Source organism: Pongo pygmaeus, chromosome 19 (assembly GCF_028885625.2).
Source record: "Pongo pygmaeus isolate AG05252 chromosome 19, NHGRI_mPonPyg2-v2.0_pri, whole genome shotgun sequence".
In the NCBI taxonomy this organism is placed as follows: domain Eukaryota; kingdom Metazoa; phylum Chordata; class Mammalia; order Primates; family Hominidae; genus Pongo; species Pongo pygmaeus.
The window spans coordinates 92,454,004-92,468,826 of record NC_072392.2 but is presented as its reverse complement, the minus strand read 5'-3'; the positions used below and the strand labels follow the sequence as shown (position 1 = coordinate 92,468,826).

The 14,823-nt window shown below is 53.6% G+C and overlaps 1 protein-coding gene across 2 annotated transcripts in view; it reads right to left on the bottom strand.

Moving 5' to 3' along the window:
* The window catches only part of TTYH2 (tweety family member 2), a 51,958-nt gene that overhangs the window by 16,983 nt on the left and 20,152 nt on the right, over positions 1-14,823 (bottom strand). For both annotated transcript variants that reach the window (XM_063656844.1, XM_054457379.2), the window contains exons 3-6: positions 14,155-14,266; positions 7,720-7,940; positions 1,749-1,844; positions 1,168-1,240 (exon numbers count right to left, since the gene is read on the bottom strand). In XM_063656844.1, the coding sequence (XP_063512914.1) occupies positions 1,168-1,240; positions 1,749-1,844; positions 7,720-7,940; positions 14,155-14,266 (502 nt within the window). The remainder of the gene's footprint in view (positions 1-1,167; positions 1,241-1,748; positions 1,845-7,719; positions 7,941-14,154; positions 14,267-14,823) is intronic.

Here is a 14,823-nt window from a genome sequence, read left to right as displayed (position 1 = left end):
CCCTGGTTAACTGTGTTCTCTTCTATCACATGCATGTGCATGAACACACACACACACACACACAAACACACACAGACATACACACATACACAAACACACACATACACACAAACACACACATATACACAAACACACACATACAAACACACACACAGACATACACATACACACACACACAAACACACACACACAAACACACACACAAACACACACACACGCATACACAAACACACACATACACACACACAAACACACATACATACAGACATACACACATACACGAACACACATACACACAAACACACACACACAAACACACATATACACACACACACATACACACACACATACACACACACACACACTGCACCTCCACTGTATCAAAGTGTGGGGTTGCAGTGATCTGCCTACAAGTCTTGCTTCCAAAGGCTGGAACTTTGTCAACAGCAACTATCACGTCCTCTTGGCTTCCGCAACCCCAGGCATCTTGTACCATCGAGTGCCACCCAGCAAACAATGTCAGCTGAGTGAATGAACAGCCTCATGCACACAGCTTAGCGCCAGTGTTAGGTCCATTAAAGATCATGTGGACCTGCATAGGAAGCCTCCACCTTTTTTTTTAAAACCATTTTGAGGCATCACATCCAGAAACATACAGCACGTGTGCTTCAGACTGGAGTCCTGGGACATTGGGACGGAAGGCAAGTCAGACACCACATTCTACAGTCCCAGGGCCTGGGGAGCTGGCAAAGCAGCAGCTTCTGATGCGGGAGAGATTTCCCGGTCTGAGGCTCAGACCCCTAGCCATTCTCAGAAGACCCAGTCAGTTCTTCACACCCAGAGAGAAGCCCCCTGGTCACCCAGGCACGCCTAAGCCCAAGCACGCGTAAGCCTAAGCATGCCTGGGTGGCCGGGGGCTTCTCTCTGGGTGTGAAGCATGAGTGTCTTATCCTGGCTCTGACCCTGGGCAGGTCCCTTCCTTTCTCTGGGTGTGTTTCCGCATCTGTAACGAGAGGGGCCCGTTCAGATGACGCAAGTCCGTTTGGTTCTGAGATTCTGGGATTCTAGGTTAGGAGCTGGGACCGGAAGCTGGCCCTGCTTGGAGACACACCAGAGTGTCCTGGCAGACCAACCACCACCCACCACCCACTCCCTCCCCCGACTCACCACTGCCGCAGCGGCATCAGCGGCCAGGGATGCCCAACTGAGGAGCAGGCTCAGTGCCCCACAGCACAGCATCCTAGGAGAGAGGCAGGCGACAAGGTTGGCAGGCGGGGTCCCCTTCCTCTCAGCCATCACCCCGTCCACCGTGCCCCCCAAACCCTTGCAATGAATCCAAAGGCAGCCTCAGTCCCTGCCCTGACATGGGCCCTGCTCACTACTAGGAAAGGACCATGGAGCCCAGGTCCTTGGGGCCAAAGAGACCCAGGCGTGAGAGCACAGGCTAAGGGGGCAGTGTTGGCTAAGACGGCCAGAGGCTTTCATGCGTGGGCCCATGTTTCTTAGCTGCTCAACAGAGTCAGGCCCAGAGAAGGAGGAAAGCCTAATGCTTGCTTGTTTGGTGACCAGAGGGTGAGTTGGTGGCTGCTGTCTGTCTCCTCTGCTGAGTGCTGAGGATGCGGCAGAAGGTGGCCCCAGGCAGCCTGGCTGTTTTCCCCACACTCTGGAGCTGGCCAGGCCCTCGTCTCTCTCTGATGATGGCATCCTGCCCAGCTCTTTGTCCCAGGTCCATGGGTAGGGATACTCACGAGGCCAGGAGACACTTGGAGCGCTTGGCCAGTCCCAGGCAGGCCATGAGGCAGATGACCAGGTCCAGGATAAAGAGCAGGAGGTAGGACAGCCACCTGGGTGGAGGGGCAGGGATGGTCAGGAGTAGCAGGGTGGAACTTCTGACCTGCTGGCCACCTGGGAGGCCTGCACGGCAGCCTTGGGACCCACTGGACCCTTTACTATGGACATGCTACCCAGAGCCAGCAAGCACCCAGCATGCGTGGGCTGAAGCCTCGGGAGCTGCACCCCCACTGCTGCCTGGACAAAGCAGTCACTTCCCACCTCCTGCCTTCACCTCTAGGCTGAGTGTCAAAACCAGCACTGTGCACTAGAACTTTCCCCAGTGGAGGAACTGTTCTAAATCCCTGCTGTCCACTCTCTTCTTTGCCACCACCCACAGGTGGCTACTGAGAACTTGAAATATGGCTTGTGCAACTGAAGAAATACATTTTAAACTTTACTTAATTTTAATTAATTTCAATAGCCACACACGGCTGGGGCTACCACCCTGGACAGCACAGCTCTGAAGTGTCTTTCTGCGGCCTCCCAGCAGGCATCTCCTAGGACCCTGCTTCCCTTTGCTTCTAGAACTCTCAGATAGCATCAGACTAGCCAAGGCCTGATGTTTATAGCCACAGATCTAACACAGCCCCTAAGGTGCCTGCCCCTTTGACAAACACTCAGTCTGGCTCCCCAAGGCCTCCCATCTTGCCCCCTTGCTGGATGGGATCCATAACTTAAGACTTTTAGGTTCAGGCCAGGCGCAGTGGCTCACGCCTGTAATCCCAGCACTTTGGGAGGCCAAGACGGGCAGATCACTTGAGGCCAGGAGTTCGAGACCAGCCGGGCCAACGTGGTGAAACCTCATCTCTACAAAATATACAAAAATTAGCCAGGTGTGGTGGTGGGCACCTGTAGTCCCAGCTACTCGGGAGGCTGATGCAGGAGAATCACTCGAAACCAGGAGGCAGAGGTTGCAGTGAGCAAAGATCGTGCACTGCACTCCAGCCTGGGCCACAGAGTGAGACTCCATCTCAAAAACAACAACAACAAAAAACTTTAGGTTCATTTTTAAACAACATTTGTGCCAGGCACTGAGCTTGGCACGTGGGATACCCAGGTGAGTGGGCTCGTTTCTGACCATCAGAGAGCTCAGTGTGGAACCCGGGAGTCCAGGTCAGGGTACCTACAGCCCTGCAGACCTCCAGACTCCTCCAAGCCCTTCATTCCTCTGGACTTTTTGCCCCCAAGTCTGGGCTGATGGGAAAAGGCAGTCATACCCCAGCTGGGAGACCTTGGTAAGCCACTTCACCCCTTGAGACCTTGGTTTCCATATCTGTAGAGGGAGCTGGAACCCCTCATCTCACAGGGCCAGAGTAAGGATTAAGTGCTTGCTAAATATAAAGGTTGATGGGGCAAGGCAGCCAGGGACTTCAAAGGCCCTGCCCTCCTGCTTCTCCAGAGAACAGGCTGAAGAATCAAAGTATCTTAAGCCAACGGACATTGAGAAGACCCCAAAAAAAGTGCCCTCATTCCTTTCCCTTCCACACAGGTCCCCAAGGTGGTCCTCACAGGGCCCAGTGGTCTCCCCTGGCAGCCATGCCCTTTGCCCTGTGCTGGGCACCAGCGGGAGAGTGGACAGAGGAGGGGGGCACGGAGACAGGGGCTTCCCAGTCCCCAAAGAGGGAAGTATTTGGATCATTATTTCTCTTGCTGCAAGAGCCAAGTAAAGTCGCTGACCTCTCCTCTCTAGCAATGGTTTTCTGCTTCACTGACATCATAAAGGGGAAGAAGGAGTTTGGAGCGTGGGCAGGGAGTGCCCTGGAGCTGGCAGAAAGTGGCAAAGAGGCTCCGAGGGAGAGAGGGGAGGGAGGAAGCTGGAGGCCCCGGCAGCCAAGGGAGGTTCTTTCTGACTCCCCGAATCGAGGCTTACTGCCAAAAGAAGGGGACTAATCAAAGTCCTTGTCTCTGCACAGAGCAGGGGCAGCACACACTAGGTCTCTGGGGTTCCCAGGAATGGAGCTGGGGGCTTTGGGGAGTGAGCAGAGCCTGCTGCCACCAAGAAGCCAGTTTCCTTAGACTCATCTCAGAGCTGGAAGGAACCTCGCAAAACATCTAGTGTTTGGATCACATTCTTATTTTTAGACACACACACACACACACACACACACACACACACACACACACACACACACGTATTATAAACACCGGGTCTCTCTATGTTGTCCAGGCTGGTCTCAAAGTCCTGGACTCAAGAGTTCCTCCTGCCTCAGCCTCCCAAAGTGCTGGGATCATAGGTGTGAGCTGGATCCCATTCTACAGATTGGAAAGCCAAGGCCCATGGTGGGGAGAGCCTGGCCCAGGAACTCCACATTGCCTACATCAAGCTTCCTGCGAGGGACACAGCCAGCCACAGGGCACCTCTCGAAATACCCAGTTCGTGTTTCAAACTTAAAGATTTCTTCTCACCACTCGCCTCCGCTCTGCAGAGCAGCAGGAAATGCAGTTAGGGGTGCTTCTAACCCACGCTCTGTGGCTGTGATTCAATGTACTTTCCCTGCCTCCACGCCTCATGTTGTCAGGGGTTCCTGGAAACATCTCCTCTAGGCGGATGTGTTTTCCCAGAGGAGCTGGGCGAGGACTGGGGGATGTATTCCTAACCCAGAACTCGGCTCTGCCTGCCAGAGCCACTCCCACCCCCGGCTCCCTCCTCCCTCAACCGTCGCCTCTCAAAGAGAGGAGCCCCTTGGCTTTTTATCTCCTCCAATACTTCCGCAGGCCTTGTATAAAAATGCTAGGAAATATTTGCTTTGCTGCATGGTTATGCTCAAGGACTATCCCAAAAGCAAAGATGGGGGCCCTTCGGGGAGGGCTTTTTTTGCAGAGCAGCTCAGGTGACAGGAGGGGCCACAGATGGAAGCAAAGATGGGAGAAGGGTTAGGATATCATTGATGTTCAGGAGCCATAGGTGCCGACCTTGGACTAGACCTTTGCTTTTTTTTTTTTTTTTGAGATAGAGTCTCACTCTATTGCCCTGACTGGAGTGCAGTGGCGCCATCTCGGCTCACTGCAGCCTCTGCTTCCTGGGTTCAAGCAATTTTCCTGCCTCAGCCTCCCAAGTAGCTGGGACTACAGGCGTGTGCCACCACATCCAGCTAATTTTTGTATTTTTAGTAGAGATGAGGTTTCTCCATGTTGCCCAGGCTGGTCTCGAATTACTGGCCTCAGGTGATCCACCCGCCTCAGCCTCCCAAAGTGCTGGGATTACAGCATGAGCCAAACCTCTTCTGCCTCAACCTGAATAAGCAGTGGGGAGTGGGGGATGGACTCACAGGGGGTCCTGTCAATCACCCATGCTGAAATAGCTGATGTGCAGTTGACACCATCCTTCCACTATTTTAATAAAATCGCCTTAACAATAAGCCACCTTTGATATGTAAATTCTGACTTAATTCCATCAGTGTCATTATCATAATGCCCACATGAGGCCCTTAAACATACACAGTCCTCTGCTAGGTGTGCTCAGAGAAGAGTAAGGTCAAAATGGATACCTTTGTACCCCCTGCCCCTGCCTGACACAAGATTTCGAAGGCTCAGGCAATGAATGGCCCATGCATCAGGAGACTCATCAGACACCCCTGTTTTGGGGCCACAGGAGGTCACAGACAGTCCTTAGAGCTGGCAGTTTCCTTCTGTCCCTTGGGAGGGAGGCACTTTTGCCCATGAGCATCCATCTGCTGGGGAGCAGGGCCAAGGTCCCTTCAATCCAGAGCATCCAGGACATGGTGGAGATGCAGGGGCTGGACGGGCTGGGGAGGCAAGGTGTAGGGAGGACCCCCAGAGCTGGGGACTTCATGAGCTCCCTCTGCTCAGGGACCTGCCACCTCCTATTTTTGGGAAGGGGAGAGGCCCCTGGACTCAGTCCAGCAGTGACCTCCTGGGGAGGGGCTTTATGACACAAGGGGACACAAATCCAGAAAACAGGAGTGAGTTGTGCAACCCTGAGCTAAAGGCTCTGACTTTCATCAATGGCTTGAAGAGGAGCCAACAAATGGAGGGAGCGGGGAGGGATCCAAAGAACTGATACTCGCTCGTCATGGCTCAGGCTGCTTCCACTCCCCGCGTGCCTCCTCCATGCTAGGCCTAGGCCCTGGGAGCACAAACCCAGGCCACCATTCAGCCGGGAGCCCTCCAAAGGCTGGGGCTGCTGCCTCCTTCCTGTGCTCTCCCCAGAGCAACCTTCGTTGGACCCTGCACCTGGAGAGGCGCAGTAGGTCCCTGCTCCGCTGACTGTGTCCAGTGCCTCTGGCTAGGCTGGGGTTTGGCGAATGGGGTGGCAGGGGAGATGTAAACAAAGCCCCAGAGGTCAGATGACATGGGCATGAGTTTGTACAACTAAGTGAGGGTGTTGCCCCTCAGCCCCCATCACTCAGGTTCTACATGAGTGAGGCTGGTCTGGGCATGGTGGCTCATGTCTGTAATCCCAGGACTTTGGGAGGCCGAGGTGGGAGGATTGCTTGAGGCCAGGAGTTTGAGACCAGCCTGGGCAACAAAGCAAGACCCCTATTTCTAAAAAAAAATTTTTTTTTTTTTTTTGAGATGGAGTTTCCCTCTTGTTGCTGAGGCTGGAGCGCGATGGCGTGATCTTGGCTCACTGCAACCTCCACCTCCTGGGTTCAAGCAATTCTGCTGCCTCAGCCTCGCAAGCAGCTGGGATTACAGGCATGTGCCACCATGCCCAGCTAATTTTGTATTTTTTAGTAGAGACAGGGTTTCTCCATGTTGGTCAGGCTGGTCTCGAACTCCCGACCTCAGGTGATCTGCCTGCCTTGGCCTCCCAAAGTGCTGGGATTATAGGCATGAGCCACCAGGCCCAGATGCAAAAAAAAATTTTTTTAAACTAGCCAGGCGTGGTTGTGTGCCTGTAGTCCCAGCTACTCAGGAGGCTGAGGCGGGAGGATCACTTGAGCCCAGGAGTTCAAGGCTGCAATAAGCCATGATCACACCACTGCACTCCAGCCTGGGTGACAGAGTGAGATACTGTCTTAAAAAGAAAGAAAAAAAAAGTGAGTCTGGGGACACAGCCTCATTCATCCCTTGTGCCTCCTCCACGCTGGGCCCAGGCCCTGGGAGCACAGTGACTTGTAGGTCAGAGCCTCCCCGATAGCAACTTGTTAGCACCCTTAGCCGGGTGCTCATCTCTCCAACCCCTGGTAACCCTGTGTCTGTGTCTGTAGGTACAAGAAATCCCGTCCCATAAACTCTGGCAGGCGAGGAACGTATAAAGCATGTGGCGTTTCCACCCTGCACCAGCCACGAAGAATGCTAGTCCCAGAGAGGCACCCCGTTGTGCACTGGAGGCTGAGGCCAGGTCCAGCCTTTGGCGCAGGGAGTGTGAGCACGTCCCTGTCCTCTGTAGCCTCTGCTGCCTGTCTATTAAGGAGGCTATCCTGCATGTTTACCACGTGGCCCCTGTAAGCTCCCGTGTTCTCCTGATTTTGGCCAATGGCTTATCAAGACTTTCTGGTGGGCCAGGCGCAGTGGCTCATGCCTATAATTCCAGCACTTTGGGAGGCTGAGGTGGGTGGATCGCTTGAGGCCAGGAGCTCGAGAGACCAGCCTGGCCAACATAGTGAAACTCTGTCTCCGCTAAAAATACAAAAATTAGTCTGGCGTGGTGGCACACACCTGTAGTCCCAGCTACTTGGGAGGGAGGCTGAGGCAAGAGAATCGCTTGAACCCAGGAGGTAGAGGTTGTAGTGAGCTGAGATCGCGCCACTTCGCTCCAGCCTGGGCAACAGAGCAAGACTCTGTCTAAAAAAAAAAAGAAAAAAAAAAAAAAGACTTTCCAGTGGCCCTTCTCCACCTGGAGCTCAACATGCAGGTTTGGATAAACAAAGCTGATGTAGCCACTGCTGCCCCTCCCTCTGCCTCCCACCGGCCCTTCACCTGTAGTACTCCACGTAGCCAGTCTGGTCGGATAGCTTGGTCAGCTCCATGGTAACCTCCCTCCACACGGGCAGTCCTGAGAGCTGAACAACAACGCTGCCTGCCATCTGCTGTATGAACTTCAGGGTCTGCATGTAATCGCCCCGGGCAGCAAAGATCTCACTGAGCCGGGCCAGGTGCTGCTCTAGGTCCACCTTCATCTTCTGGGTAGTTCTGGAAACCTAGTGAGGAGCAGGGGGCAAAAGCCAGGGAGTTAAAGCTTCTGATTCTCATCCCGGAAGAGGTCTTTGCAGGCAGCAGAAGGTAGCCTGGCCAGGTGTGATAATTACGCTCATGCCTGTCATCCCAGCACTTTGGGAGGCTGAGGCAGGCGGATTGCTTGAACCCAGGAGTTTGAGACCAGCCTGGGCAACATAGTGAGACCCTGTCTCTACAAAAAAAATATAAAAATTAGCCAGGTGTGATGGCATGTACCTGTAGTCCTAGCTACTTGGGAGGCTGAGGCAGGACAATCACTTGGACCCGGGAGGTGGAGTCTGCAATGAGCCAAGATCGCACCATTGCACTCCAGCCTGGGCGACAAGAGTGAGACTCTGTGTCGAAAAAAAAAAAAGGTGGCCTGGCCTGCTTAGGCATGAATGAACACACCATGCTGCCCAAGCCCTGAAGATTTCGAGCCTGTGCCCCTGGAGGAAGGACTGAAGACAGAGGCCGCCACTACCCACCCAGCCCTCATGTCCCTCAAACCAGGGGGCAGTCCCTGACCTGGCCTTAAACAGGATCTGGGCTCCACGAGAGAGAATGCTGGCGCCAAAGGAGTACACCATTATGTGTTGGAGGCTGAGGCCAGGTCTAGCCTCTGGCGCTGGGAGTGTGGGCACATCCCTGCCCTCTGGAGCCTCTGTTGCTGTCTACTAAGGAGGCTATCCTGTGTGCTCACCATGTGGCCCCTGCTGTAAAGGGCTGGAATAAACGTATGCATTCATTACTATACTTTACTATATATAGAGAGAGACACTCAGGTGGAGAAACCAACAAAATAATCCATTATTCTTTGAAGATTCTCTTAAAACTTTCAACACTTTGGCTTACAAATTCTCTTTTAGAGAAACAGACTGTATGTTGCTACCTTGACCTTGTATCCCCACAACAGGATTGCTAATTGTTCTATAAGAGAAAGGCTTTGTTGTGGCGCTAGCCGCAGCACACCGGGTCCTGAACGCTGAGTGAAGGCAGGACAATGGGACTTTGCAAAAACAAAAACAGTTGCGATCCTGTCTCTGAGGAGCCTGGACATGAGGCAGGAGGAGGAAACCGGCGCCTTCTCCTTGTATTCACATCCTCCCCTGGATGTGTGTCCTGCTGGGTGGGCAGACAGGCTCCTGTCCCTTGGCTGAGCCCTAAGGGCCTGGGGTTGAGTGGACCCTGAAGGAAACATCTGCCAATGCAAGACAGAAATAGAAAGTTGATGGCTGGCCATCCAGTTAAAAACATTATTTATTTATTTATATTTAAAGGTACTGCTCCTTGCAGAGCAGGGCTACCCTCTAGGCAGTGTGCCAGAGTAGCCTGTCCATTTCTTTCTTTCTCTTTTTTTTTTTTTTTTTTTGAGATGGAGTCTCGCTCTGTGTCACCCAGGCTGGAGTGCAGTGGTGCAATCTTGGCTCACTGCAACCTCCACCTCCCGGGTTCAAGCGATTCTCCTACCTCAGCCTCCCTCCCAAGTAGCTAGGACTACAGGCGTGCGTCACCATGCCCGGCTAAATTTTGTATTTTTAGTGGAGACAGAGTTTCACCATGTTGGCCAGGCTGGTCTCTCGAGCTCCTGGCCTCAAGTGATCCACCCACCTCGGCTTCCCAAAGTGCTGGGATTACAAGCATGACCCACCACGCCCGGCCATGTCCATCCATTTCTAATGGTCCAAGTGGTCGACCCTTGCTGGCTTTTGAAGAGCACAGGCAGGGCTCGTACTGGTTAGCGGGACTTTCCCACAGCCCAGACCCAGGGTGCCTGCAGAGCCCCGGGGTGCAGCTTGGCAGCCCCAAGCACGCCCTTGCTGGCAGCGAGCGGAGAAAGGGCTTTGTTATTCTGAAACTGTCACACTAAACCAAGAAGCACAACGGGCTGAGAGTGGGGCAGTGTGTGCTAATCCACACTCGGCAGCCTTCAGCTCCCACGGGTCTGGGAGATAAAAACGACACAGAAGAAGAGGCAGAAACTTCCCACAGTGAGATCAGCAAGGCCGATTAGATTCCACTCTCGGAGGCCAGCGGTGTTCTCTGTGTTATGGGGACCTCACATCAGCTGTGTGGCCTTTTACATCTGCGCTATGCTGGGAGTTCCTGGTTCCAGGAAAGAGAATAGCTCTCTTTGTTTCATTTCGTTTTATTTTTTCAGTGTCAGCGGCTTGTTCCGTTTTCTGGCTTACGCTTGGTTCTTACGAGCTGGTTAAGGACTAAGAGATACCAGAATAGGGAGACACTCTACCCTGTACAGATTCGACAGCCCGTAGCACAGGGGAAAAGACCCCAAACCATGTAAAAGTACATTCAGTAACTAAATGTCATGCTAGTACACTTGGCTGTTCAATTTAATAAGATAAATGTACAACCACTTTGGAACCATTGATACAAATGGCACTATTATCAAAGAATAGTGCCATTCTGAACAAATCCAGTAATAGGTGACATTTCTATATTTCTATATTATATCAAACAAACTTCAGAGCAAAGGGCTGTTAAAAAATTATCTGTAAACTTTTTCTGTAAGGCCACTTGTTTTCTCCTTCACAGTTCTACATTTTTAACTTCTCTATTTCTTAAACTCCTCCTTAGGGGGAAAAAAAAAAAAGAAGGCAGTATTTGTATTTGTCATGCCTTCTTTTTCTTCCTGATATTTTCCCACAGGAAACAAAACTAAAAAATTGTTTTTTTGAGATGGGGTCTCGCTATGCTGCCCAGGCTGTTCTTGAACTCCTAGGCTCAAAAGATCCTAAAATTTTAAAAAATAAGAATGACAGCAGTGACCTACTTACAACTCCCCACTGCTCTATACCATCCCCAGTTCCTTAAAGGTTGGGGACATAGTACTCCCCCCAGGGACAGGTGGGATGACCCAGAGATGGCATCAGGCTCTCTCTCATGGGAAGCTCTGGGAACAGGAGGAACAGGTCAGCTTTCCAGGCTGGGCAGACTTAGGGACGAGCTACAGGTGGTGGAGACCATGGTCTAGAGGAAAGAGCAGTTCTCAAGTGTGGTCCCGGGACCAGAGGCGTAAGATGCACCCCCTTGGGAACTCACTCACAAAAGCAAAAGCTCTCAGCCCTGCCCCAGGCCCGCTGAAGCAGAACCTCCGGGGGTGGGGCCCTGCAATCAGTGTTTACCAACGCTTCCAGGTGATTCTGATGCAAGCTCAAGTATGAAAACCTCTGGGAGGGAGGACTCTCTGGTGCTCAGTGAGCTTATCTGGAAGGGTGGATGGGCCAGGTCAGTGGAGGTAAGGGGCTAAGACCAGGAGGCCTGGGTTCTGGTTTCTGCTCTGAAACATGAACATTTTTAACCTCGGGCCAGCAATGCAACCTCCCTGTGCCTCAGTTTCTTTACCTGAGGGCTGCCCATCAGCCTGCTACGGGCTCACATGAGACAGCCTGGAGGGGCCGTGCTGGCTACCAGGTACAGGAAGTTTTGGTATCCCGAAACGACTCCTCTCTACTCCCCCAGACTGGGGCATGCAGCCCTCCCAGGACCACCTGATCCCTGAACCACCGCCCCTACCCACCAAGGCACAGGTAACCCTCTAGTTGGATGCGCATAGGTGTGGGGCTTCCAGTCCAGGAAAGGAGGACTTGGAGCAGAGCCCACCCCACTCTGAGGGTGCATCCCTAGAGGGCTTCTTGTTGGCCACTCAGCTGCATGATCTGGCCTCTGGCAAGGCCCAGATCCAGGTCCTGCCTGACCTGCCCATGAGTTCCGCATCTGCCTCTGCCACCCACAGTGTCCTGGATCCCAGCCTCCCGTTGACCCCAAGGTGATTACAGTAATTACTCTAATAGCACTCTAATCACAGTCATACAGCTGAGTGTACTTTATAGTCTACCGGCACTTTCACTGACATTATCTCACTAATGTCATTTATCTGATATCCGGACTTCTCCCCTTGGATCTGGGAAGTCTTCTAAAATCTGCTGCCTCCCCTGGAGCCCTGAGGACTGGTGTGCTGGGTGTCCACCCTGAGGCCCAAACCATCCTCACAGGTCCTAGCAAGGACCCAGGTGCCGCCTTTCCACCTGGAGGCAGCAGCTACACCTGGGCCCTAGGGGTTCACGCCAGAGGGGGAGGTGGCCACCCACAGGCTGGAGGCAGCTATGGGCTAGCTGGACCAGTGTGAAGCCCTGGGACTCCTGGCCTCACTTCTCGGTAACAATGGAGAGGACAAGGGGCTGATCTCCAGGGATACAGAACCCTTCCCTTTGGGAACACGGGGGATTTCAGAGAGTGGGGCCTGCTGTGAAACGTCCAAACCTGGCCCTGGAGTACCATCAGGCCATGGGGAGGAAGGCCCCAGCCTGGGGGCCCGTTCCAGCTCCCCTCCCTGGCAGCTCTCATCCTGTGGGATAGGGACTTCTAGGACTTGACATTTTCCCATAAGGGAGTTCTGGGAGTTTCTCTAAATCCGTGAAGGTCATGGCCCTGGTGCCTTCCTGGGCAGGGCAGGGGATTTTCCTCTCGGGCCTAGGTTCCTCCTCCAGCGATCCTGGTGCTGGTGGGTGAAGAGGAGGCAGGCAGCAGGATGGCAGGGAGGGGCAGAGAGAGCCTAGAGGGCAGTGACCATGGGGCTCTTCCCCACCAGGGCCTGGGGCAAGGGTAGGTGCCCAGAGGGAGAGTTCTCCCCAGCGAGGCCACACCTCTGCCTCCCAGGCTGGAGCTGGCTGTCCCTCAGCTCCTCCATCCCAGCCGCCCCAGCTCACCGCGCAAGGCTGTTCCAGACTAGCATCTACACACCGGGAATCAGCGCTCAGCTATGGGGATGGGTCCCAGTGGACACAGGCGGCGGAATGAACTCTGCAAAGGACCAGGGCCTAGTAGCCACCCTCAGCCCCTTTCTGGAGGCCAGGGCCTTCTCCCACAATTGACTTGGGCACGGAGGAGCAGCACAGCTGTCTCTTTAAGGTGACACCCCCGACCCCCCTTGTTAACTGAGGGATTAAAGCCTTAGAGGAGCTTAAGGGAGCAGGAGGGGGGCAAATGGGGTCCAATCCTCTTCTGGAGGATGCCGGGGCAATGGCCAAATTCTCCTGTTGGGGCTGGATTTTGTGGCAGAGGCTGCTCGGATAAGCAGCTGAAAAGGTCTGGTGCTTAGAGAATGACGTGTGTGGGGGCCAAGGTCAAAATGTGGGAAAACTCCAATTCCAGGCAGCTGGGGTAGAAAAGGCAGAGGCAGTGTTCAGGGAACCAAGCCCTCAGATGTCCACCCTTGTCGTGCTTCTCCCTGGGCCAGGTCCCCAGCAGAGGGGTGGCAGCCCCAGGAAAAGGCTCGTGTGGATCAGGCAGCCTCTGCCACAAAATCCAGCCCTGGCTTGGCAGAGTAGCCTTCCCCTTCCCCTAAGAGTCTGACACCTCCTCTGGCCAGGCCAGAGCATCCTTCACTGTGAGCCCCCACCTGGAGTCACCGTCTGGAAGCCAGAGCCCCGAGGAGCTGGTGCAGGTCTCCACTACCCCATGCCATGGGGCTCTTCATTTTTTTTTTCTTTAATTTTTGAGATGGAGTCTCATTCTGTTGCCCAGGCTGGAGTGTGGTGGCGTGATCTTGGCTCACTGCAACCTCTGCTTCCCAGGCTCAAGTGATCTCCCTGCCTCAGCCTCCCAAGCAGCTGGAACCACACCACAACCGGCTAATTTTTTGTAATTTTGGTACAGACAAGGTTTTGCCATGTTGCCCAGGCTGGTCTCAAACTCCTGAGCTCCACATGCCTTGGCCTCCCTCAAAGTGCTGGGATGACAGGAGTGAGCCACCACGCCCAGCCCTCAGTTGTTTCTGAAGAGAGTTTTTTCCTCTTGGCATCTCCTGGACCCTGCAATACTCCGTATGCAGCACTTAAAATGAACACAAAAAATGCAGTGGGGCTGATTTTCCACATTCAAGGTCTCCTTTGAAAAATCAGAAAGTGTTCAGCTTGCTAGAAAATGGGGTTTGATCCCACAGCTGCCTCCTTTGGTCCTCACCCCCATCCCTGCCACCCCTCCAGGCTTGGGACGCACAATTGCCCATTTGCCCCAGCAGAGACAACTGCAGCGCAGGCGGGGGTCCAGCCCTCGGGCATCACACAGCCCCTCCGTGTGCAGCTGAGCCAGCTGGGATCTGACGGGGGCCCTTGTCCTGACCACACTGACCTTGTGGGCTGTGCCTGTACCCGGCCAGCTGCCCGGGAGCCTTACCAGAGCATCGATCCCAGAGAAGGTGTGGTTGGCATCGTCCAAGGAGTACATCAGCTGGTACGCCCCATCGTTGGTCTCGCTGTTTCCATAGAAACCAACGCCCACCGCAGCACTATAAGCAAGATCCCAAACAGAAGTTAGAGGTGATACACAGAGGAGAACGTTTGTTTATATTAAAAAATAAGCTTAGGGCCAGGTGCAGTGGCTCATGCCTGTAATCCCAGCTACTCAGGAGGTTGAGGCATAGAATTGCTTGAACCCAGGAGGTGGAGGTTGCAGTGAGCCAAGATCATGCCACTGCACTCCCTCCTGGGTGACAGAGCTAGACTCTGTCTCCAAAAAAAAAAAAAAAAAAGCTTGTTTTTAGAGCAGTTTTAGGTTCACAGCAAAATTAAGTGGAAAGTAGAGAGTTCCCATATATCTGCTGCCCCACACACGCACAGCCTCCTACTCCACTCTAAAATCCTGCACCAGAGTGGCACATCCGTTACAACTGATGAGCCCAGGCAGACACATCTTCATCACCCAGAGCCCACAGCTTCCACTAGGGTTCATTCTCAGCGTTGCACATTCTATAGGTTTGGACATATGGATAATGACATGCGTTGGCTGGGTGCGGTGGCTCACGCCCGTGATCCCAACACTTTGGGAGGCTGAGGCGGATAGACT